General features: G+C 42.6%; 1 protein-coding gene across 5 annotated transcripts in view; it reads left to right on the top strand.

Annotated features, from left to right (window-relative positions):
* The window catches only part of MYO10 (myosin X), a 268,155-nt gene that overhangs the window by 141,650 nt on the left and 99,822 nt on the right, over positions 1 to 26,683 (top strand). For all 5 annotated transcript variants that reach the window (XM_024246955.3, XM_063724070.1, XM_054555429.1 and 2 more), the window contains exons 5-10: positions 10,445 to 10,579; positions 12,079 to 12,203; positions 13,173 to 13,186; positions 13,306 to 13,390; positions 14,292 to 14,395; positions 24,798 to 24,927. In XM_024246955.3, coding sequence (XP_024102723.2) covers positions 10,445 to 10,579; positions 12,079 to 12,203; positions 13,173 to 13,186; positions 13,306 to 13,390; positions 14,292 to 14,395; positions 24,798 to 24,927 — 593 coding nt within the window. The remainder of the gene's footprint in view (positions 1 to 10,444; positions 10,580 to 12,078; positions 12,204 to 13,172; positions 13,187 to 13,305; positions 13,391 to 14,291; positions 14,396 to 24,797; positions 24,928 to 26,683) is intronic.

Here is a 26,683-nt window from a genome sequence, read left to right as displayed (position 1 = left end):
ATGGAGTTTTGCTCTTGTTGCCCGGGCTGGAGTGCAATGGTGCGATCTCAGATCACCGCATCCTCCACCTCCTGGGTTCAAGGGATTCTCCTGCCTCAGCCTCCTGAGTAGCTGGGATTACAGGCATGCGCCACCACCCCAGCTAGTTTTGCATTTTTAGTAGAGACGGAGTTTCTCCATGTTGGTCAGGCTGGTCTTAAAACTCCCAACCTCAGGTGATCCGCCTGCCTCAGCATCCCAAAGTGCTGGGATTACAGGCGTGAGCCACCGCACCCGGCGAATATTTTTAAAATAAATATTTATTGGCCGAGCACAATGGCTCACACTTGTAATCCCAGCACTTTAGGAGGCCGAGGAGGGTGGTTCACTTGAGTTCAGGAGTTGGAGACCAGCCTGGCCAACATGATGAAACCCCATTTCTACTAAAAATACAAAATCAGCCAGGCATGGTGGCGCATGCCTGTAGTCCCAGCTACTTGGGAGGCTGTGATGGGAGGATCACTTTAACCCGGAGGTGGAGGTTGCAGTGAGCCGAGATCACACCACTGCACTCCAGCCTGGGTGACAGAGTGAGACTTCTTCTCAATAAATAAATAAACAAAATTTCTTAATTTTTATTATTAACATTCAAATTGACCTCATCGCGTGTATGCTGTTGACATCCTGTTGGATCTTGTTAATTATTTCTATTGGAACTGTGCTCTAGTGATGATCATCTCACCCCTGGGTGATACTCAAAGCAGACGTGATGAATGTCAGTCTCTTCTAATGAGGTTTCCATGGAGGCACCAAGCATTTCTTCATTCATTTCTCCTTCCAGGAGTTCACTCATGGGGCATAGTTGTTACTGAGGAGCCACAGTCTTGTAAAGCTGCCAGTGTGAAAGAAGATTCCGACATCTGCTTCAGATGGCTTTCTAGTCCCAACTTGTGGCAACTTGGCTCTTGTCCTCAGAATAATTATATTATTTCCTCAGAATAGTTATGTTATTTCAAGAGAAATGGGAAAGGGAAAGGAAAGGGTGGTTTGGCTTTGGCGGGGGATGTCGGTGGGGGGGGACACTAAAAAGACCCCTCTCTCTAGATTTCCGATTCAGTGGAAGTAAGACCACAGGAGACATATGGAATGCCATATGTCAGCCTAAGACTCCCAGCCAAGTGGGCCTGTAAGCATTGCAGTCCTGAATCACACAGACAGACCCACCTGGTCATGGGTATAGCCAGGTAACTGATGGCCATGATGCCTGTGGGAAACTGATTCCCAGATGGTAGAGAAAAGCAGGCAGGTGCTGCCTTTCTCCTTTCACCCCAGAGCACTTAGAGCAGCCCCCCTGCTCCTGTGGGGAGAGACTGGGGTTGGGGGAGGACAGAGGTGCCAGAGGAGGCCGCTCTGAAACCCTGGGGCAGGGAAATGGATGGAGAGTGTTCTCAGTATCCCATGTGAGAGCTGATTGAGGATGGATGAGAAATAATGGCTCATGGTTTCTGAAGGGTTTTCTGTGTGTTGGACTCTGTGCCAAGAGCTTGCCAGGCATCAGCACACTGAAACCCTTGACAGCTCTTTGATGTGGTTGCTCTATGATGATATCTGCAGGTGCCACACACGGAAAGCCAGTTGCAGGGGGTGTGTTCTTCTCACTGGCAGTTTTTACCCCTTATCTTTTTTGTAGTTCCTTTTTTTTTTTTTTTTTTTTAACGAATGGGATTACATGTGTATGAACAGCTGAATTCTCTCTGTCTCTGTCTGTCTCTCTCTCTCTTCCTCTCCCTCTCTCTCTCTCTTTCTGTGTGTGTGTGTGTGTGTGTGTATGTGTGTATCTAACAGGAGGGGAGCATACGGGCAGATGTACTGTCTTCTCGTTACCTGAATTCTAACAGGACTAATAATGTGTTGGGCCATAGAAACAACTTGGATAGAGGGACTGTCAATGTATTTGGTTAAACAGATAGGGATCATTACGGCTTGCAGTTAATCGAAATGAAGCAGCTGCTTAATATAGAAACAGCTTTTAAGATTCACATACCCAATAAAACAATTTAATCTGTGACTAGAACCACTATTTGTGGGCTCTTCTAAATGACTTCATAAAAGTTCTGGAGTTAGAATTTAAAGATCATTATTTCAGCATACAGAATATAATTTAAGAAGATTAACAGAAGGGAAGAGAACAATCTATTTTAAAAGATCAAGTTGGTGTCCACACTTAGATCCTTAAATAATTGCCGTTGATAATTGCTTGTATTTATTACATTCAGTGGAAAAAAAGAGCATGACTAATATATCACTTGCTAGACAGAGCTGCTAAAGAAAAAAGCGAAACATCAAATGAGATCATTGTGCATATATATATGTGTGTGTGTGTATGTGTGTGTATTAAAACGGAAGGAGGTTGGCATTTTCATGGTATTTAAAAATAAGGGGGAGAGGGGGGTGGATCCCAAACAGAAAGCTCCAATTATGCAATGCTGATGTGAACAGAGTAACTGTATTTATCTAAATTAATTCAGGAAACAGAGACTTTAAGAATAGATTTCTCATTAAAATGTGTTTTAGTTTTAATAGCTCTCTTCAGCAGTTTTTTAAAGTGGGAGTTGAAGCTGTGGGAATTAAGAGAAAATGGAATATAGAAATAAGAGTTGCTGGACATAGGAGCCCTGTTTAGATTTCCTTGGACATGATCTGCCACCTGCTGGCTAAAATGTGTTTTACTACTTTAAAAACATTCTCATGCTTGAGAAAATAAGCCTGTTTGAATTATATAGGACTTCATAGATCAATTTTTCTCTTGCTTTATAAGTGAACATCGATTGGATAGGCTCCTCTGCTACTTGGTGGCAATGCCAGGTCCCTAGGCTTCTAGTCCAAGCCTCTTTCTTTGATCTCATTTTCAAGGTTGTTGCCTCTCTTGAGGTCTAGTTTTAATTTTGCCATTTTTGTGTACATTTAAATGAATGCTCATGCTATTACAGTTTTGAATATGTGTGTGTGTGTATATATATATATATATATAAATTTAAAACTTACTTGAATTTTCCATCTCATAAGATCAGTGTTTGACTTTGATTGATCTCTAGTACATGTGACATTGACTCTTGTTTTTCATACACCATATAGGCCAGACAGGGTTTAGTTTATTATGGTGTATTAGTCCGTTTTCACACTGTTGATAAAGATATGCTCAAGACTGGGCAATTTACAAAAGAAAGAGGTTTAATTGGACTTACAGGTCCATGTGGCTGGGGAAGCCTCACAATCATGGTGGAAGGCAAGGAGAAGCAAGTCACGTCTTACATGGATGGAAGCAGGCAAAGAGAGAGTGAAGAAGATGCAAAGGCAGAAACCCCTGATAAAACCATTAGATCTCATGAGACCCACTCACTACCATGAGAACAGCGTGGGGGAAACCACCCCCATGATTCAGTCGTCTCCCACCAGGTCCCTCCCACAACATGTGGGAATCATGGGAGTACAATTCAAGATGAGATCTGGGTGGGGACATAGCTAAACCATATCATGTGGTCTTTGCAGTATGTATGACTTCTTAAGGTGTATAATACAGACAAGGCCTGTGGCTAATTCATCTTTGCAGCCTGGTACCCAGGACAGTGTCTGGGAGAGGACCAGCATTCAACAGCTGCCAATCAAAGGATGAATATACGGAATGACTGTTGGTTCAGGATCTTTGCTTGCTTTGTGTGTTTTGGTTTTTCAAAACTTGAGTGATTTCTACTTAACCATGTCCTGGATTGAGAATTGAGTGTTTGGTCTTTTTCTATTTCTAGAAATACATTTAGAGGTGATAGTGTTGGAATGCTGAACAAAACTTGCATCCTGGATTAGAAAGGCACCAAGCAGAATAAGGCATGGGGGCGTGCTCTTGTAATATAGCAGATGAAAGAGGTGGAGTGGGAAACACAAAGAAAAAGGAACTGAAATTCGTCGAGAAGACTTATTCTTGTGTATTCCTCAGAGGGGCCCAAGAGGCATTTTCTGTAGGGAAGCTGAGGCCCAGAACTGTTTGGTTGGCTTGCTGAAGAAACTTTAGCTATTAGCAACAAATATAGGATTTGAACTTCAGTCTCTCTGCCTGTGACGTCTGTATTTCTGTTTTTTGTTTGTTTTTTTGAGACGGAGTCTTGCTCTGTTGCCCAGGTTGGAGTGCGGTGGCACAGTCTTGGCTCCTCCTCCCAAGTTCAAGCAATTCTCCTGCTTCAGCCTCCCAAGTAGCTGGGGTTACAGGCGTGCATCATCATGGCTGGCTAACTTTTTAATTGTATTTTTACGATATGAGGTTTCACCATGTTGGTCAGGCTGGTCTCCAACTCCTGACCTCAAGTGATCTGCCTGCCTCAGCCTCCCAAAGTGCTAGGATTACAGGCATGAGTGAAGTCTGTATTTCCAGAACAGAATCCTACTTTCTGGTACAGCTTCCAAACATAAGGGCTTTGTTTGGCTTACTAAGACTTTTGGACTTAATCCTTTAGGCAGTAGAGAAGTTTCCCAAGTTCATCTAACAATTGAAGGAGTGATCTGATTTATATTTTGAGAAAATCATGTGGATCAAGGGAATTGATTTGTAAGTAGTGTTATAGGTGCCAGCAAAAAGTTTTGTGTAAAGAGCCAAAGAGTGTATATTTTAGGCTTTGTGGGCGAAAGCACCTCTGTTGCAACTAATCAACTCTCCGCTTGTAGCGTGAAAGCACTCAGATAGTACGCAATGCACAGCCTGCACTGTGTTCCAATAAAACTTTATTTATAAAAACAGACAGCAGGTGAGAGTTGAGGACCATTGTTTGCTGACACATGGGCTGGATCTAGAAAACTGCCAGCCTTGATGTGTGCTGCTGGGAGGCTAGCGTGTCTTGTGCACCAAAGGCCCTGCTCGTATCAGATTCCTTTTCCTTCAGGTGTGTCATGGATCCTTCCTCTCTGCTTGTCCGAGAACATTGCTGCATCTCTGAGCCTCCTTGCCCTGGATTCTTTGACCTGTCTCTCTACTGGATTGTTGACATTATTCAAAAACTTTTAGTATGTTCCATCTTGGAAAAAAATACAAAAGATGCTCATTTGGTTCCACACCCTCATTCAACTACTCCTTCATCTCAGCAAGCTGCCCCCACGCCCCCTACCATGGCACCCCATCCTATATTTCTTCCTAGCTCTCCATGGCCCCTCCTCAGCTCCTCAGTCATTTTTCACCTCCTGTCTTCTCACCCACCTGCGTTTTCTTCTCTGAGTCTGCAGGACTCTCCAAGTTTTTACACCCTCAACTTCTTATTTGAGTCCCAGACTTAAGTCCTAGTGCCCCTTAGATGTCATCACTGAGATGTCTCAGGGGTGGCATATTCTAAAGTCAGCATCATTTTCTCCCAGAAACTTGTGCCTCCTCTTGTGCTTCCCATTCTCAGCCAGTAGCCTCTCCATCCTACCCTGTCCCAAGCCTGAGATCTGGAAGTGATTCTTCCCCCCCGCCACCAAATTAAGGTAAACTTACACACGGTAAAGTATGCCGGTCGTAAGTATCCAGTTTGATGAGTTTTGACAAATGCACAAACCTGGTGGTACCAATTCCTGGATCATCATGCCAGCAAACTCTCAGGGGCCCCAGGAGTCATCCCTGATGCCTCCCTGTCACTTGCTGCCCACCCCTTGGCCAGGCCCCTCAACAATCCTGTCACTTTCCCTCCAGTCTTCCTTGGGCCTCTCACTTCATCTCTGCTGCCCCCATGGCCCTTCCTGCATCACCCTTTTGGTCTCCCAGATTCTTCTCTTGCTTCCTTTCTGTCCATTCTCCACACAATAGTCAGAATGATTCTTTGGGGCCTGGTGGCTCATGCCTGTAATCCCAGCACTTTGGGGGGCCGAGGCGGGTGGATCACCTGAGGTCAGGAGCCTGGCTAACATGGTGAAGCTCCGTCTCTACTAAAAATTGCAAAAATTAGCTGGGCATAGTGGCAGGCGCCTGTAATCCCAGCTACTCGGGAGGCTGAGGCAGGAGAATCACTTGAACCCGGGGAGGTGGAGGTTGCAGTGAGCCAGGATTGCGCCACTGCACTCCAGCCTGGGAGACAGGGCGAAACTCACACACACACAAAAAAGCCTCAAAAAAAAAAAAAAAAAAAACCGATTCTTTAGAAGCTTAAATCTGATCATGACACTCTCCTGCTTAGGAACTGTCTTGTGACTTTCCATTGTGCCTACAAAAAATTCTCACAATTTTTAATACTGCCTATGGCCCCACATCAGTGCTTTGGGTTTGTTTTGGCATTTTCATTATTATAGTTAGAAAGTTTTGTTGTTTTTTTTTTTAAAAAAAGCAAAACAAAACAAAACAATATAAGCTCCTTTTGATTAATCTGAATGAACACGTTTTTGCCAAAGCCTGTGTTTGTGTTGGCCGGCCTGCTGGCACAAGGCATAGAACTGTAATTGCCTTGGGCTAATAAGGACCAAGTGGAACTACAGGCAGGAGGAGGAGGAGACGGGTTAGACAGAAGTGTACTACCTGCAGAGTCTGTGACCTTGACATTAGTATCTCAGGACATCTGGCATATTTCTGGGTTTTAGCAGTTTGTGAGTTATTTAATTATATTTCTTCTTTGCCCTGTTGTTTATAAAACACTTCCACAGCCCAATATATATATGAGTAGACACCGCTTACCTCCTGGTAGAGTCCTATCTGAATTATGCGAGGCTGCTTTCCAGAGTAGCAGTTCTTCAACCTGGCTTCGTAGTAGAATCATTCAAAAAACAAACAAACAAACAAAAACAAAAAAAAAAACAGGGTCTCGCTCTGTCACCCAGGCTAGAGTGCAGTGGTGCAATCTCTGCTCACTGCAACCTCCGCCTCCCGGATTCAAGCGATTCTCCTGCCTCAGCCTCCTGAGCAGCTGGAACTACAGGCACCCGCTACCATGCCTGGCTAATTTTTGTATTTTTAGTAGAGATGGGGTTTCACCATGTTCACCAGGCTGGCCTCGAACTCCTGACCTCAAGTGATCTCCCTGTCTTGGCCTCCCAAAGTGGTAGGATTACAGATGTGAGCTACTGCCCCCAGCCAAATTTTTTTTTTTTTTAAATACAGATGACAGAGTTCTACACCCACAGGTTTGGACGAGGGACCTATTAGGTGATTCAAATGTGCAGCCAGGGTTGAGAGCCACCATTGTAGAGCTCTGTGCAAATCTGAGGGTTTTTCCAAGTTTTACTTACACAGCTTGAGTATCCCTTATCCGAAATGCTTTGGGCTAGGCATATTTCAGCTTTCAGGTTTTTTCCAATTTTTTTGGATTTTGGAATCTTTGCGTTATACTCGTCGAGCATCCCTCATCTGAAAATCTGCCCCAAAGAACCCCAAAGAACATTTCCATTGAACATCATGTTGGCACTAAAAAAAAGTTTCAGATTCTTGACCATTTTAGATTTCATATTTTCAGATTTAGGGTTACTCAATTGGTATAATGCAGATATTCTCAAAATCCAAAATCTGAAATCAGAAACACTTCTCGTCCCAAGCATTTCAGGTAACAGATCTTCCACCTGTATAAGAGATTGACAGAGATTGATATCCATGACTTGGTCCATCTCCAGCCATATTTTTTCTCAATGTGTCATACACTCTTGAAGCATCTTTATGACGATGAGAATCCTGGGTTTTCTTTCTTTTGCCAAGCCTCTGCTGTAGAGTTTGAAGAGTATCGTATCTTCTCTATGACTGTATTTTTGCCATATTCGGTGAGCCAAGGTAGGCTGACTGCTGTAACAGACAGCCATCAAATCTTAGGGGTGTAACACAGGGATGGTCTATTTCTTGCTCCTCTCACAGCCCCTGGTGGGTAGGGGAGGGACTCGAGTCTACTCTGTAGGCTTCTTTGCTCTGAGGACACTTAGGTGGCAAGCGGAAGATGGAGCCCAGAGGACCGTGAAGGGGGTTTTAAGCTATCAGGCACAGAAATGGCCGATGGCCCCTTGGCTCAGTTGTTCAACTGGCTACACTTGGTCCCCTTGTTACTGACTGCCTGCCGGGTGGTTTTTTTTTTTTTTTTTTGAGATGGAGTCTGGCTCTGTCGCCCAGGCTGGAATGCAGTGGCACGATCTCCATTCACTGCAACCTCCACCTCCCGGGTTCAAGTGATTCTTCTGCCTCAGCCTCCCATGTAGCTGGGATTACAGACGTGCGCCACCACGCCTGGCTAATTTTTGTATTTTGAGTAGAGACAGGGTTTCACCATGTTAGCCAGGCTGGTCTCAAACTTCTGACCTCAAGTGATCCACCTGCCTCATGCTCCCATGGTGCTGGGATTACAGGCGCAAGCCACTGTGCCCGGCCTCTGCCTCCCATTTTTACTGCAACGGAGTCTAAAAACGTTTTTAACTTCCATGTGCCCGAGGATAAACAGGTAGGTTGAGGAACACATAACATTGTTTCTGCCTCACCATTTTCACTAGACAACTTATCCCTCTAGTTTTTGTTTTAATAACTCAGCTACCAACAGCTGCCGCGTCAATATAGATATGTTTTAAATATGGAAGATGATTTAAATCGTTCCTTGAAACTGTCCCTCTTGGTTTCTGTGAGTCATTCCGTGTACTGTTGTTGAATGCCTCCCCCGTGCCAGGCACTGGGCCGAGCAGATGCCAGTTATTCAGTGTATGCTAGGCTCTGTACTGGGAAGATTCTGGTGGCTGGTAAGGGAAACCCCAACTAAAGGTGGCCTAATTTATGTCGCCTTTTACTATTTCAGACTACACAAGGCAGGGCAGTTTCAGGGATATGGATTCAGCCCCCGCCTCTGATGGGCTTGCCTCTGCTTTTCTTGGCTTTTGCTTTACGATCTCAAGACAGGTTTAGATCCTCAGATCTTTGTTGTCTGCCGCAAAGGGGACATTTCTGCCCAGTGTCGTGTGTGTGCGCAAACCTCCCCTAGGAGCCCACAGTACCCTTGACATTACGACATTATGTCTTTGTGGAATCGTGACACTGGCCCCTGCCCAGGCCTGTCGCTAGCAGAGCAGGTGAAAGGACTGTGGTTGTCTAGACCAGTGGAGATCCCTGGGACTCCAGCACCCAGCCCGGCATATTGGCATCATCTCTGAGTCATTTCCTCTCTTTTATTACATGCAATTGATTCACATTTTTAGCAAAATTCCTCTTTCCTGATAACGTCCCAGCTCTTGGTACTCCACAGGACTTCTCTTTAGAACGCAAAAGGGGCTCATCTGCCTATCCCACCATTCAGCGGTTGTCAGCGTGCTGCCTTGTGATGGCGTTTGTATGGCTGTGCTCTTGCTTATCCCTTCAGTTTACCTTTCTCGTAAGTTTCCAGCCTCTTTGCTGCTTCTCTTCTCTGCATAACACCAAGCATGGTGCCATATGCCAAATGGATGGGGTTTCTCCGTTCAAGTCTCTCTCATGTCCGTATCTTCCTCTGCATCTCCAGCCTGGTTAACTGTGTTTGGGACCTGGCCACTGCGGGCCTAGACAACGGCAGCAGCTGGTCTCCCGAGGGACCCTTCGGTCCTTCTAGAGCTTTTCCTCCAGAGCTGTGTTTTCTACAGGTGGCCTTGATGAGGTCATCACTGCCCTCCAGCTCCTGCACTTGCCTCTGAAGCATCCAGCTCAACCTTAGCTCATCTCCTTTGCCGCCTTTCATCTCAGCCTAGCTGACCTAACCAGACCTGGATCTCATTCTCCCATAAGAATCTTTCCCAGCTTCTGTAGTTTCTGTGCTTTGTTGGCCTGACTCATGTTTGCTGGTCTTTTAAGGCATAACTCATCCTTTATTTACTTCTGTCCTTTGCCTCCCTTCCCTCTGGATTTTTTGTTCACTTGTCCTTAACTATCACTAACACGTGACCTTGGCAGGACTTTGGGTCAGGCCGACCTGGCATTAAGAGTCCGACTCGGACACTCAGCCATGCTTCCCTCATGGGATTATTGTGGGAATAACATGAGTTAGTGTGGGTTGTGTACCTGCAGGTTCATTGCCTTGTCCCCTCAATATTATTCATGAATGATTGCATTTTTATTCACGTGTACCTGCTTTAAGTTTCTCAGAAAGATCATGTTAGTGAGCTCATGCATTTAGCCAAACGTTTACACAGTGGAGGTGTTTGGGATGAACTAGTGAACAAAATGAAGATCCCTCTTTCCCAGAGCTTACCTTCCCTGTGAGGCACCATACATCTTATGACCTTTCCTTAGGAAAAGGTAGTTCTATTTGCCTCATTTGCCTAAAGAGGCAAGTAAGGCCAGACACAGTGTGGCCAGCAGGAGAAAGGACTTTTGCTTTCTTTTAACTCAGCTCTTTGGAAACAGGCATTTTGATCTCCCTCTTCCCACCTTTCTGCCATTGTTCTGTTGAGTAATTATAGTGCCATTGACCAAAGCTGATTTTTTTTAAATTATAGTTGGAAGCACAAACTTTTCCATTTTGTCTTTCAGTGGTGAAAGTGGGGCAGGCAAAACCGAAAGTACTAAATTGATCCTCAAGTTTCTGTCAGTCATCAGTCAACAGTCTTTGGAATTGTCCTTAAAGGAGAAGACATCCTGTGTTGAACGAGCTATTCTTGAAAGCAGGTATTTGTTTATCGATTTTCTTGTTTCCAAATAATAGGATTCACTTTCCTTATGGTATGGCTTATTTAAAGAAGAGTTAAAATTAGTTGGTCGTGTTTCTCTTTTTCTTGACTTCTCTTTTACAATTCCTTAAGAAAAGGTCTTGCCATGCACATAGTAATATCTCATGAACCCAGCAACAACTCCTTCTGCCTCCTACCCCTTCATCATCAGGCCAGGTCTGAGATGGGGACTCAGTGGCACCCAATGGCTGTCTGCAGAGCCTTTGACTCCAGCTTCATGTGTTTTTGAAGCACCTGCATCAGATAAGGCACTTGTATTGGAGTTTACGGAGAAGAATAAACTTGACTAGCTTTCTGGAGGCCTTGTCAGCAGCAGAAATGTCAACCCCCAGCCACTGTGTAAAAGGGGGCTTAGCGTGGAAACGAGCAGGGTTCAGGTCAGCATCCACCGTTTGGAGGCTTAACATGAGCAGAACAGGCCTCTCGTGTGCGGAAGATGAGTGATGCATTCTATAGAACAGGGAGCCTCAGAACTTAGAAAGAGGGCTAGGTGTCACCCGAGTTGTTGTGTAAACTATGTCATTGCCTGATAGATGGTTTGTGCCTTATAAGACTTTAGAACCGGTAGGGACTTTATACACCCTATTATTTAGAGATTTGTCCAGGGGTCGGCAAACCACAGCCTCGTGCCCATATCTCACAGCCTGTTTTTGTTTTTTAGCATGTAAACACCCCATTTAAAATCGTGGTAAAATATACCTAGTACTAAATGTGTGTTAACTATTTTTCAGTGTATGGCGCAGTGGCGTTGGCATTAAGTACATTCATGTTGTTGCAACCATTGCTGCCATCTGTCTCCAAAACTTCATCTTCCTCCTGTAATCTGTTTCTATAAATAAAGTTTTATTGGAACCCAGCCACACTCATGAGTAGTATTTACAGCTGCTTTTAGGCTATAGTGGCAGAGCTGAGTAGTTGCAACCAAGACCCCATGGTCTGCAAAGCCGAAAACACTTACTGTCTGGTCCTTTCCAGAAAAAGTTTGCCGGCCCCTGATGTAGTCAGACTCCATCTTACACTTGGAAAAGACCCAAAGAAATTAAATGAGTTGTCCCCGGGACATACAACAAATAGGTGAAATTTCCAGGACTGGAACTTCTTCAGTTTCTAGAATTGGGGTGGGCTTTTTCTGTGCGGTCCCTGGATTGTGCATGTAAGGCCACACTCCCTTGTGCAGGAACGAGCCATTGCAGTCCCCTTAACTGTGTGGCATCCCTTGGCAGCACAGCTGTACTCACTAAGATGGATATGCGGATAAGCCCATTTCAACAAGCGTTTTGAAAATCTGGCTCTTCCGGAAATAGACATTGCCACCCTCAGTCCTTTTGGTTTCAGATTTTTCTTGCAGTTGTATATTTTGACATTTGTGAGAAGTGTTATTGCCGTCTTCAGACCCACCCTTATTAACGCTGTCTGCTGCCCTCACTGTCTTCACAGCCCCATCATGGAAGCTTTCGGCAATGCGAAGACCGTGTACAACAACAACTCTAGTCGTTTTGGGAAGTTTGTTCAGCTGAACATCTGTCAGAAAGGAAATATTCAGGGCGGGAGAATTGTAGATTGTATCCTCTTTCATTTATGTTTTACCTATAGTGTTTGATTCTCTAAGTGGAAACTGTTCTCACTAATTATAAGGATTGAAAAAGAATGTGAAACATTTCTTTCTCTGGTTCTTTAACGAATCAGAGCAGTTAGTTATTGCTCTAATGTTAGTATACCTGTTAATTTTTTCTGTGAGATGGACATGGTACATGTGCCTATAGTTACAGCTACTTGGGAGGCTGAGGCAGGAGGATTGGTTGAACCCAAGAGTTAGAGGCCAGCCTGAGCAACATAGCAAGACCCTGTCTCTTAAAAAAAATAATAATTTTTGAAAATTATTCTGTGCGGCCGGGTGTGGTGGCTCATGCCTGTAATCCTAGCACTGTGGGAGGCCGAGGCGGTCGGATCACTTGAGGTCAGGAGTTCGAGACCAGCCCGGCCAACATGGTGAAACCGCACTGCTACTAAAAATACAAAAATTAGCCAGGCGTGGTGGCGTGTGCCTGTAATCCCAGCTACTTGGGAGGCTGAGGCAGGAGAATCGCTTGAACCCAGGGAACAGAGGTTGCTCAGCAGAGCTGAGATCGTGCCACTGCACTCCAGCTTGGGCGATACAGTGAGACACTGTGTTAAAAAAACAAAACAAAACATTATTCTGTGAAATAAAGGACCGTATTTGTTTTATAAATCTCTGATATAATTTCCATAATCTGAAACATTGAATTCATTATTAAACCTCAGGTATTTGTTTGAAATCAACTGTGTCAGTTAGTTCAGTACCTGACAAGGTACCATGTGTCAGGCCTGGAATTGGATTTAGATGAAATAGTCTATACTTTGTTTGCTTGTCTCTTGGCACTGGAAGCTTGTATGTCAAAGGAACAGGGAACTGTAATTATTTGAGCACCAAAGAATAGAAAATGAAAGACTAGTTGAGCATGGCATAGCTTTGTTTTTTTCCTTGACTTGCCATTGCTTTTCACATGAAGATTTATTAGAAAAAGTAAGTAAACGTGATTTAATCCGCATTTTCTTCCATAATAACAATTTTCAGAAATTATTGGTTTGTGTGAATTAAGCACAGGAAACATCTCTGAATATAAATCTGATTTATCTTCCCAGAACCGAGTAGTAAGGCAAAATCCCGGGGAAAGGAATTATCACATATTTTATGCACTGCTGGCAGGGCTGGAACATGAAGAAAGAGGTGAGTGGGACGACAGCTGGGTAATGTGGACTAACAACTCATTTTCCATTTAAATAGATGTCAGTAAATGAGAAAACATCTGTTTTAAGGTTGACATTCCACTGATAGCAATGAAATGTACACTATGCGAACACCAAAAAGATGCTGAATTTACAGTAGGGAGAAATAACAGAGAGAGAAAATTATCAATGGAGAAACCTTGGAATTTTTTTTTTGAGTCTTGGTACATTTTTAATGTAAAGGATGTTTATGGAAAATACATAACATATTACAGCTGGTTTCACTTTTCAACCACCCTGAATAAAGTTAATTTCTAAATATTTGATTTTTGGCCTGGTGCAGTGGCACACACCTGTAATCCCAGTACTTTGGGAGGCCAAGCAGACGGATCACTGGAGATCAGGAGTTCAAGACCAGCCTGGCCAATATAGTGAAACCCCGTCTCTACTAAAAACACAAAAATTAGCCAGGCATGGTGGTTCGTGCCTGTGATTCCAGCTACTCAGGAGGCTGAGGCAGGAGGATCACTTGAACCCGGGAGGCAGAAGTTGCGTTGAGCTGAGATTATGCCACTGCACTCCAGCCTGGGTGACAGAGCTAGACTCCATTTCATTAAAAAAAAAAAACAAAAAAAAAAAAAAGATTTTTTAAGAGAAAACAATAAAACAGGATCCTCATCAGTTGTTCTTTCAGTAACATTTTTAAAATAATCTCATTTAGTTTCAGTAATTGTTTTCGATTTTCCCTAGATGATAACTAAGAGGGAACTTTATTATCTTTATGGGAGACTGTTAGGAGCAGAGAATTATATATATATACTTTAAAAAGTCAGAGTGAAAACTCTGAATTTCGTCTTGTCCTGGACAACTGTGACATTATGTTTTTCTTTGTCTTTTTGTAGAAGAATTTTATTTATCTACGCCGGAAAACTACCACTACTTGAATCAGTCTGGATGTGTAGAAGACAAGACAATCAGTGACCAGGAATCCTTTAGGGAAGTTATTGTAAGTTACTTTTAAATGTTTTCCCTATTAAGATATCAGATACCCTATTAAGAGTGACAGATTTCATTTTCTGTTTCAAAACATTTTTTTAAATAGAAATAGAAGTAATTCCATTTGGACCAGTGGGTGAGAATAGGTATTTCCTTCTTGTTCCAAGGTCATGAACTTGTTCCAAGTTCTAGGCTGAAAGGGATTTGAGGACTTTTCTTTCCTTAGATGATGAGTGAGTGAGTGTGTCATTCAGGGCAGATGGGCGGTTTACTTGGGACAGTGTGTTTAGAAAGTGTACCTTCCATCCCCCAAAAACCCCCCAAATCATGGGCTTCACTCTGGAACCAGCAGATCCTCCATTTTGGGGCTTACAAGTAAGATTTCTTTGAAAAACAGATTCTATGGCTAAAAACAAATCTGCCAGCCATTGGCCCAGGTGACTGTTGTTGCAGAATTTTGCTCCTTTGTTCAGCTAAAACCTGGGGTCTTGTCACATGATCAGGAAAACTTAGGCACACGGACACGTTGAAGGGTGAGTAGAGCAGGGTTTTATTGGGTGAAAGGAAAATGGCAAGGCGCAGTGGCTCATGCCTATAATCCCAGCACTTTGGGAGGCCAAGGTGGGCGGATCACGAGGTCAGGAGATCGAGACCATCCTGGCTAACACGGTGAAACCCCGTCTCTACTAAAAATACGAAAAATTAGCCGGGCGTGGTGGCGGGCACCTGTAGTCCCAGCTACTCGGGAGGCTGAGGCAGGAGAATGGTGTGAACCCGGGAGGCGGAGCTTGCAGTGAGCCGAGATCGTGCAACTGCACTCCAGCCTGGGAGACAGCGAGACTCCGTCTCAAAAAAAAAACAAAACAAAACAAAAAAACAAAAAAAAACTCTCAGCAAAGCGAGAGGGGTTCCTGCTAACAGGCCCCCACCTGACATATTGATTTCCAGGTCACTACAGGAGCAGAAGAGAGCAGGCTTCTCTTCCCAAAGGAAGAATTCCCCGTGGCCCCACCCACTTCCCCCAGTGCACACGTCAGGCTCCAGTCCACTGTGGGATGCCCAGACAATCCCTGGGCAGGTTCCCTCATCGACCCAAAAGCATCTGATGTAAACATTCTTGGGACGCTTGGAGATTCTCCAGGGACCCCATTTTATCTGCCGAAGCATTTGGCTGTCTCACTATTAAGGTATCATCCAGCCCTCGTGGCTTGTGATAGCCATTTCTGGTTGCGTGAGCATTAGTCATCCTGCCTCTGTGTTGTGGCATGCCACGGTCTCTTGCAAGGGCTTTGTTACAAGGTATCTGCATTTAAGATAGCCCAGTCATCGAACATTGGGAACAGCCCCACCCAATCGAGCGTGGCCAGGAGATTTCATCACTGTGATCTTAAGTTCTTTCCCAGAGCCCTTATTAGAACAGTTAGATGCAGCCGGGCACGGTGGCTCATGCCTGTAATCCCAGCACTTTGGGAGGCCGAGGCAGGCGGATCACGATGTCAGGAGTTCGAGACCAGCCTGGCCAACATAGTGAAACCTCGTCTCTACTAAAAATACAAAAAAATTAGCTGGTTGTGGTGGCGGGCGACTGCAGTCCCAGCTACTTAGGAGCCTGAGGCAGGAGAATTGCTTGAACCTGGGAGGCAGAGGTTGCAGTGAGCCGAGATCATGCCTTTGCACTCCAGCCCGGTGACAATGCAAGACTCCGTCTCAAAAAAAAAAAAAAAAAAAAGAATACTTAGATGCAGTGCACCTGAGGTTGAGTCATTATCATTATCATTCTAATCATCACAAATGCAGCTGACATTTAGCGAGCACTTACTGTTATGAACTTTACATGGAGTTTACTTTGCAATCACTCTCATCAACCCTCTGATGGTAGGAAGTATGGTTGTCTCCATTCTGAGACTCAGGGACATTAGTGACCAGCCTAACCTTACCCAGTACCTGGTGCAGCCCGTATCCATACACAGTCTAACTCTGGATCCCACACACTAAACCGCGAGGCAGGTAATACCTGGTTTCAGTGCACCTCAGATTCGTCCTCCTAGGCTGCTGCTGGAAGACTAGCAGCTCTTCATTCGGTATTCCCTTTCATTGTCATAGATTATTTGTTAGAACTGTCTGTGGAATGAAATAAAAATATTTTTAACAAATGGATATAAATCATGCATCATTTCTCTATGGCTAACATATGTCTCAAGTTGAAAATGAAATTCCAAACAGACTAGGCTATAATACATGATTGTTTTCCACTCTGCCTCCCTTTTAAAGATGTCACAACCTGCCATTTATAATGCAGAGCGGTTTCTCGCTCCATCTCTCTTATCTTCTAAACTGTTAACAAAAACCCTCCTGCAGACAGCACCTTTTGGCATCTGCCTGTGGAGGTGTGGGATTTGGCCTTGCACGTTGGGTTTTATGCAATGTTTTTCTAAGTATTTTAATTATCTTTTCCAATTTTATATTGGCCCTTTAGACCTCTCACTACTCAAACCTTCCATCACAGTTCATTTATTACTGTCTGCTGAAAAGATGCTGTGTTAGAATAAATTCTCATTCTCGTTTTTGAGGAGCAGGGCGAAAAAAAAAAGACTTGTCTCTGGCTTTTTTCCTATTTTGTTTATTTCTTGTTTCTTTCTTGAAGTAAAGAACAATAATTTGTGATAAAAGAATGCAGACAAGACGCCTGATTATCCACATGGCAGTGTCACTGTGGGTCCCATCACCTGCGAGCTCGCTTGCTGGCCGCTAGGGAGCACTTGGCAGTGGCAGCTCCCTTGTCCTGGGAAGGCCCTGAGAAATCAGATACTCCTGTGGTACTCTGTGTTCTCTCGGGACATCATTTTCCACTTCAGAACTGTCTGTTCTTTTTGTCAGCTACAAGTAAACTTTTGGAACTTGGCTTCCCTTCAGTGATTGCTAGCTTTTATTGGTACTTTGAAATAATAGGTTTTGGCATTTGAAATTTGATTTTATGACAAAAGGATATGTCAATCATCTAGAAAGGAAGAGAAATTTATACATGAAATTGACATAATGAGCATACCTAACAAATTTATTCTAGTTAATACATTCTACTTATAAAAGATATTTATAGATCCTTAAATATCTAATTTGCAATTACTTTTTAGTGTTAGTCTAGCAGGTGTACCAGTGAAAACTTAGCTGATGTTTATTAACATCACAAACATGACATTTTTGCTATAATAATAGCAAAATTTAACCTATTACTCTTTAAACTTGTACTGGAAATTCTAAGCAGTGTAGCAAAAAAAAAAAAAAAGAAAAAGAAAGAAGTGTAGCTTTTGGGAAAGAGGGAGGAAAATATATTCCTTTCTATATACAATAAGATTTTCTCCTCCCAAACCTATGAGAATCAAGAATTGGGGGATAGGCGGGGTACGGTGGCTCACACCTGTAATCTCAGCACTTTGGGAGGCTGAGGTGGGCAGATCACTTGAGCACAGGAGTTCAAGACCAGCCTGCGCAACATGGCAAAAACCCGTCTCTACAAAAAAATACAAGAATTAGCCGGGTGTAGTGGCACACACGTGTAATCCCAGCTACTTGGGAGACTGAGGTGGGAGGATGGCTTGAGTCTGGGAGATGGAGGTTACAGTGAGCCGAGATTACGTCACTGCACTCCAGCCTGGGTGACAGGGCCAGACCCCATCTCAAAAATAAAAAATAAGAAAAAGAATTGGGTCATGCCTATCATTCTAGCACTTTGGGAGGCATATGGATCACGAGGTCTGGAGTTCAAGACCAGCCTGGCCAACATAGTGAAACCCCGTCTCTACTAAAAATACAAAAAATTAGCTGGGCATGGTGGCACGTGCCTGTAGTCCCAGCTGCTCGGGAGACTGAGGCAGGAGAATCGCTTGAACCCGGGAGGTAGAGGTTGCAGTGAGCTGAGATCGTGCCACTGCACTCCAGGCTGGGCGACAGAGCAAGACTGCATCTTGAGAAAACAAACAAACAAACAAAATTGTCCAGGCATTGTGGCGTACCTATAGTCCTAGCTACCTTGGAGGTGTGAGGATTACCTGAGCCCAGGGAGTTCGAGGCTGTAGTGAGCCATGATCATGCCATTGCACTCCGGGCTGGATGACAGAGTAAGACCCTGTCTCAAAACAAAAAACATGATTCTTTTTATCAACTTTTTATCAACTTTAATGTTAGTGTATTACTTTTAAAACATGATTCTTTTTATCAACTTTAATGTTAGTGTATTCTGGCAATAGGACCTTTTAAGAATTTTGCTTATTTCATTGAGAATTTGCCTTAATGTATTTTTAAAATTTATCATTGGTCACAATAAACATTAATATAAAAAAGTACCTATGAGGTATTCTGAACAGTTTTAGGAGAGTCTTGGTTTTTCCTGGGGCAGAGGCAATGAACCTATGCTAAATTTCATAGGCGTTTCTTATACAGCCCTTCAAATTGCCCCTTAAAGTGTTAGGTCAGGATGAAAAGCTATTTCAAGTCAGTAGTAACAACTAGTTTATTTTATTGCTTGCATTTGGCCCGAAATGTGTATGAAGTAACAGGAGTCTTTGCTGAGTGAACATCTGGTTATTCTTTTACTCTACAAATACTGAATGTTTACAGCGTGCCTGGCACTGATCAGGGCTGGGGTTTCCTGACTGCATGGACCTTCCTGGGTATATCCATGGGGTTTGAATGGTGTGTGACCTCGTGTATGCATGCGTGAATTCATTTGTCATGAGTCAGATTTTATTAAAATTTAAAGGACCAACTTTTTACTTTCATGTTGTGAAACTTGGAAACGTCAGTCTCTTTCAGTGTTGGAAAACTTGGGTGGTCAGCCAATTTTATATTATAAAGTATTTTTAAAATAATATAATATTACTTAATAAAACATAACATTGGCCAGGCACGGTGGCTCACGCCTGTAATCCCAGCACTTTGGGAGGCTGAGGCAGGCGGATCACGAGGTCAGGAGATCGAGGCCATCCTGGCTAACACGGTGAAACCCCGTCTCTACTAAAAATACACACAATTAGCCGGGTGTGGTGGTGGGCACCTGTAGTCCCAGCTACTTGGGAGCCTGAGGCAGGAGAATGGCGTGAACCCGGGAGGCAGAGATTGCATTGAGCTGAGATCGCGCCGCTGCACTCCAGCCTGGGCAACAGAGCGAGACTCTGTCTCAAAAAAATAAATTAAAATAAATAAATAAATAAATAACATTATGTAATAAATTATTACTGAGTTACTTACTTGTAATTTACTGTGCCCGAAATAGCCTCCCCTGTCACCCTTTTCAGACATACCATTTGTTGACTTCTTCTGAGATTCTTCGGAGTTACCTTCTCTGAGGGTGACACTCCTCCCTTTGTTTCCAGTGTGACAAGCTGAGCTCCTTTTGTGCATGATGATTGGGACTCTGCCGCGTATTTGCCACCATCCCCCAACACACATTCACATTCACATTCACATTCACAAGCATCTGTTTTTTATGTGCTGAATCAGACTGAAAATTTCCCATGGTTTTTTCAGTCTTGAGGCCTAGTGTTGAAATACTAATTATAATAAGCCGTAAAGTGGCTACTCTTGTCAAAGGGGTGGATATTGCTTATTAACAAAGATTGTAAATAGGGGAGTAAGAAACAATAAATAGAGACTCTTGCTGGAGTTTTAGCATACATGTCTGCATTGGCAAGAACTGGTTTTAGACATTAAATTATTCCATATTATGATTAATGCAGTTGCCACTTATCACAACACTACTAACTACTTACTGAATCACTTAGAGTTAGACTTGAAAGCAAAGAAGTCCACAAATTTATTAATACAGTAAGCACATTTATTTTGTTCGTTTGCTGAAATATCTTCTTATACAACCTTTGTATTTTTTTTAGAACTTAACCAGGAATTTTTATTTATGGGATATGTGTCAATATTTTTTATTTGGCAGTTGGAAATTTTCTACTGCTTATTTCACTTTTTTTTTTTTTTGAGACAAGGTCTCACTCTGTTGCCCAGGCTGGAGCGCAGTGATGTGATAATGCTCACTGCACCCTTGAACTCCTGGGATCAGGTGATCCTCCTGCCCCAGCCTCCCAAGTAGCTGGGAGTACAGGTGTATGCCAGCACACTAGGCTAATTTTTAATTTTTTTTAGAAATGGAGTTCTTGCTATGTTGCCAGGCTAAAAAATGATTATATATTAGTTATGAATATATCTTGTTATGATATATTAAAGAAAACTTTAATCATAGGGAAAAATTTAACTTTTGCACAATGTAGGTGCATTATAATTATTTTGCTGATATCTGATATGGTCTTTAACACAATTTAAAAAGTCTTGAGAATAACAAATTATTTGTATTTCTTAACCGTATTTCTTTGCTTTTACCTTTTAGAAGAAATCACTGATAAATATCTTTAAATTTGAATAATTATTTTCTTATAGGCTTTTTTAAATTGATAAGCACTTGGCAAATAGTTCTTATTCTTTGTTTCTGTTTGTGTGCATGAAATGATAGCCTTCCCACCTTCAAGTAATTTATGGTATTTTAATTTTTATAATCAACTTTATTGAGATATAATGAACACATAAATACGTCCATTTAAATTATACATTTCAGTGAATTTTGAATTTACACACCCATTTGTCCACAACTGTGATCAAGATAAAAGGGAATCCTCTGCCCCAAAAGTTTCTCTGTGCCCCTTCCCAGGCAATCCCAGCCCCCTACACCTGGCCCTAGGAAACTACTGATCTAATTTAGTCCGTCTAGTATACAGTTATCTTCTTTAGAGTTCCATGTAACTGAAATACGTGCTATGTAGTCTCCTGTATCCAGCTTCCTCCAGCCATCCATGTGGCACTTATCACTAGTCACTGCTTTTTTTGGTATTCCGTTGAATAGACAGCAGTTTGTTTATCCATTCACCCATTGATTGTCTCATTTTTTGTTGTAAAAATATTTATTGCCAGCAACATTAAAAAACATGATAGAATAGAATGTTCATGAGCTTGCCAGCACTGTTAACTCACAGTTAAGCCTTAACAGTAACTATTGGAACTAGTTTCAAATTTGTAAATTTTCTTCCCAGCCTGCATTTTAAAAATAATATAGGTACAAAATAGCTCTTGCTTTTTTACAAAAAGCTACCGTAAATATAACTGTGCTTCTATATCATGTGCGTAATTTTCTTTAAAAAGTATACAATAGTCTGGGCGCCGTGGCTCGTGCCTATAATCCCAGCACTTTGGGAGGCCAAGGCGGATGGATCACCTGAGGTTCGAGACCAGCCTGACCAACATGGAGAACCCTTGTCTCTACTAAATATACAAAATTAGCCAGGTGTGGTGGTGCATGCCTATAATCCCAGCTACTCGGGAGGCTGAGGCAGGAGAATCACTTGAACCCGGAAGGCGGAGGTTGTGGTGAGCCGAGATCATGCCACTGCACTCCAGCCTGGGCGACAAGAGTGAAACTCCATCTCAAAAAAAAAAAAAGTAAGCAATACTTATATAACTTACTATATTTGACTTGTCTAATTGTAGAATAATTAGAATTATTTTTTCTGTGAAAGTGTTATTAAGGTAACACTGTAGTGAATGTTTTCTAAAGGTTTTTTTTCTGTTCTTGAAATTTTCCTTGAAACAAATTTCCAGCATTGAAATTATTGGAGATTATATACATTTCTTTTTTTTGTCTTTATAAAGTAACAGAGTTGGGTCAACAATAATAATAATAATAATAATAAGTTCCTGGCCGGGCACAGTGGCTCATGCCTGTAATCCCAGCACTTTGGGAGACCTAGGTGGGCAGATTGCTTGAGTGCAGGAGTTTGAGACTGGCTTGGGCAGCACTGCGAAACCCCATCTCTCCTAAAAATACAAAAATTTAGCCAGGTGTGTTGGTGTGCACCTGTTGTCTCAGCTACTCAGGAGGCTGAGGTGGGAGAATCACCTGAGCCTGGGAAGTCGAGGCTGCAGTGAGCCTTGATCACACCACTGTCTGCCAGCGCAGGTGATGGGAGTGAGACCCTGTATCAAAATAATAATAATAATAATAATAAATCATAATAGTAAGTTCCTAGATTTGGGTCAGTTGGGCCGGACTTTGAATTTTGGTTGTGAGACCCTGAAAAAGTTATTTTTCTGCTCTGAACCTTTGTTGTTGGTTTTTCTCTCAGATATGAAAATTCTAACATTATATACATATTATATACCTAGGACAATTCTGTCAGATAATCATGTTGTTTTCCAAAAAGATTATGCTAATTTATAGTACTAAAACCATTGTATAAATGTCTCTTTTCTACTAATCTTTATCATTCTGAAATTTTTTGCTAATTTGACAGAACTGATCTCATATTTACCTTAATTTGTACATGTTTGATTTCTAGGAAGGAAAAAAACAGTACTCTGGGTTTGCATTTCTCCCTATTTTTATCACTCGCGTATATGTCAGTGGATCTTTTAATTCTTTCCCTCTCCATTGTTTGCCTTTTTTTCCTGCCATTATTGCTTTTTCTTTATAAAGAAATTAATCTTGGCCTGGCATGGTGGTTCACACCTGTAATCCTGGCACTTTGGGAAGCCAAGGTGGGCAGATCACTTGAGGTTGGGAGTTGGAGACCAGCCTGACCAACATGGAGAAACCTCGTATCTACTAAAAATACAAAATTAGCCAGGCGTGGTGGGGCATGCCTGTAATCCCAGCTACTTAGGAAGCTAAAGCAGGAGAATCGCTTGAACCTGGGAGGCACAGGGTGCAGTGAGCCGAGATCGTGCCACTGCACCCCAGGCTGGGCAAAACAGCGAAACTCCGTCTCAAAAAAAAAAAAAAAAAAAAAGGAAAGAAATTGAACTTTTCGTAGTGTTAAATCTCCAGTTGTTTCCTTTTGCAATTTATGTTGCTTCAGAGCGGTGCGTGGTTTCCTTCTTCCCACTTGCCTATGGTCCTTGTGTGAGTCCAAATTCTTTTTGTAGGTCATTTTCATCGATTTTGCCAACAAGTCTGCCCCCAGGTTTGTGTGTATGTGTCTGGTTTTCTTTTCTTTTTTAATAGCTTTTTTTGGTCACAAGAATGCAGCTCCTTGGTCACAATAGAAAATTAGCAAATCTTAGATATGATTCAGAAAACACCTGGCTTCAGTTGTTTAGATACTTGTAGTTGGTAATAGATTCCTGTAAGTGCCTGTTTATTTTTGTTTTTCCTCAAACAGTATTATGTTAACTTCCACTTAGCATCCTCAGGCCAAGATAAGACCATAAAAAATCCTTTGTAGAAATTAAAAATAGAGATGTGATGAGTGCCTAAGGAAGACAGGTCCAGATCTATTTAGATTTTCCATCAGCATTTATTTAATTTTTTTTTTTTTTTTTTTTTTTTTAAGAGACAGGGTCTTAACTGTGTCACCTAGGCTCCCAGGCTGGAGCACACATGCGATCATAGCTCACTGTAACCTTGAACTCCTGGGTTCATGCAATACTCCTGCCTCAGCCAAGCCAGGAGCTGGGACTGCAGGTGTGCACCAACACACCTGGCTAATTTTTTAAAATTCTTGGCTTGGCGTGGTGGCTCACGCCTGTAATCCCAGCACTTTGGAAGGCCAAGCGGGGAGGATTGCTTGAGGCCAGGAGTTTGAGACCAGCCTGGCCAACATAGTGAGACCCCCATCTCTACAAACAAAACAAAAAAACACCCCCTCTCCAAATACTCCCTCTCCACATTTTTACATCTAAAGAAAATAATGAATTTTTCATTATGCTCTGATAGCTGTACAGAAAACTATTTCTTTATTGTTGTCATGACTGTGACTCCCTGAGGTAATTCTTTTGTAGCATATATAGAAGGCTTGTATGTAGGGCAGACACTATGTTTATTTCATTGATTATCTCTGAGTATGCTATCGTTCTTTATGTTCCTCCTTTTATGTGTACTGTGTAAAGTCCTCATCGTTTTAAAAGTGAGTTGTTATGGGCCGGGCACGGTGGCTCACTCCTGAAATCCCAGAACTTTGGAAGGCCAAGGTTGGTGGATCACTTGAGGTCAGGAGTTCAAGACCAGCCTGGCCAACATGGTGAAACCCAGTCTCTACTAAAAATGCAAAAAAAAAAAAAAAAAATTAGCTAGGCATGGTGGCACACATCTGTAATCCCAGCTACTTGGGAGGCTGAGGCACGAGAATCGCTTGAACCCAGGAGGCGGAGGTTGCAGTGAGCCAAGATCGTGCCACTGCACTCCAGCCTGGGTGACAGAGAGAGACTCTGTCTCAAAACAAAAAAACAAGTGAGTGGTTATGCATCTATTTTTTGTTTCCTTGCCTTTTCAATAACACCTAGTAATTTTATATTATCAGGGATATTCTACATTTTCTTCAGTGTGAAACAACAACGTAAAACTAAATACATTTATTTTCTTCTAGACGGCAATGGACGTGATGCAGTTCAGCAAGGAGGAAGTTCGGGAAGTGTCGAGGCTCCTTGCTGGTATACTGCATCTTGGGAACATAGAATTTATCACCGCTGGTGGGGCGCAGGTTTCCTTCAAAACAGGTAAGATTATGCCTGCCTGCCCTCCTCGCTCCCTTTGTTCCCCATAGGAAACTTAAACCTAAATTATTGACTGTCTAGCCTTTTAGAGAGAAAATTCTGGCCAGGTGCGGTGGCTCTTGCCTGTAACCCCGGCACTTTGGGAGGTGGAGACGGGCAGATTGCTTGAGCCCAGGAGTTCGAGACCAGCCTGGGCAATGTGGCCAAACCCCATCTCTACTAAAAATACAAAAATTAGCCAGGCATGATGGTGTGCTCCTGTAGTCCCAGCTGCTTGGGAGGCTGAGGTGGGAGGATCACCTGAGCCTCTGCGGGTCGAAGCTGCAATGAGCTGAGATGATGCCACTACACTCCAGTCTGGGCAACAGAGTGAGATCTTGTCTCACAAAAAAAAAAAAAAAAAAAAAAGCAAAAAGAAAACGAAAAGAAAAGAGAAAATATTCTGACTCCTTGAATAGAGAGCTACAGAATGTTAGTTGTATCAGATATGAAGCATCGGTTGGGAAAGGTTCAGAGTGTTTGAAAAGTTACTAGTCAATTGGGATAGCGGCCGTGTTCTGTTTTTAAAAAGAAGGAAAATGAGTCAAGTACGTGGAAATACGAGCAACCGGGAGTCGACATAGGAAAGTGTTGGGAGTCAGGTGGCATAGTCCTGTTGAGTGCCAGCTTAGTAGAATGGTTAAGACCCTTTGTTTTGCAAGCCAGTATGCTGGGTTCATAGCCCTCCCCTGCTTCATACTGTTTTCTGTGTTATTTATCCCCTGAACACTCGTGACTTCTCACCTGTACAGTGTCTCAGAGATTTGCTGTCAAGATAAAATGAGTTAACATATAGCTATGTCAGTTGTCATTTTGCTTGAGTGATTTATGTATTAATTTTTAAAACTTTTCGGATGGAAGTGATAGATGAGGTCATGGAAGCTGGAAATTGGATGAGTTCAAGTTCATAGTGGTTCTAGAGGAGACCAGAACTGTAGGCCAGCAATTCTCAAGTGTCTGGTTCTACCCAGCACCTCTTAATATTCTCAAAAATCATAGAACCCCAGAGAGTTTTTGTTTATGTGGGTTGTATCTGTTGATGTTTACCACATTAAAAGTTAAAACTTTTTGGCTGGGCACAGTGGCCCATGCCTGTAATCCTAGCACTTTGGGAGGATGAGGCAGATGGATCACTTGAGGTCAGGAGTTCAAGACCAACCCGGCCAACATGGTGAAACCCTGTCTCTACTAAAAATAAAAAATTAGCCAGGCGTGGTGGTGTGCGCCTGTAATTCCAGCTACTTGGGAGACTGAGGCACAAGAATCTCTTGAACCCAGGAGGTGGAGGTTGCAGTGAGCCAAGATCATGCCAGTGCACTATAGCCTGGGTGACAAAGTGAGACTGTATCTCAAAAAAAAAGTGAAAACTTCTAATCAAAAATTAAAATGAGATGTTTAAAAAATATTCTTTATTAATTTAAAAAGAACAATAATAAACCCATTGCATACTAAAATAAATGTTCTATTTTTATTTAAAAGACTGTTTTCCAAATCAGAAAACAGGAAGAATAGTCACATTGTCTTATCTTTTTGCAAATTTCTTTAATGTCTGACATATTGAAAGACAGTTGGGGGCTGGGCGCAGTGGCTCATGCCTGTAATCCCAGAACTTTCTTTAGGAGGCCGAGGTAGGTAGATCACGTGAGGTCAGGAGTTTGAGACCAGCCAGGCCGATACGGTGAAACCCATCTCTACTAAAAATACAAAAATTAGCCGGGCT

This window comes from Pongo abelii, chromosome 4 (genome assembly GCF_028885655.2).
Source record: "Pongo abelii isolate AG06213 chromosome 4, NHGRI_mPonAbe1-v2.0_pri, whole genome shotgun sequence".
Taxonomy (NCBI): Eukaryota; Metazoa; Chordata; class Mammalia; order Primates; family Hominidae; genus Pongo; species Pongo abelii.
Note: the sequence above shows the minus strand (reverse complement) of the source record. Positions and strands in the feature narration are given on the sequence as shown.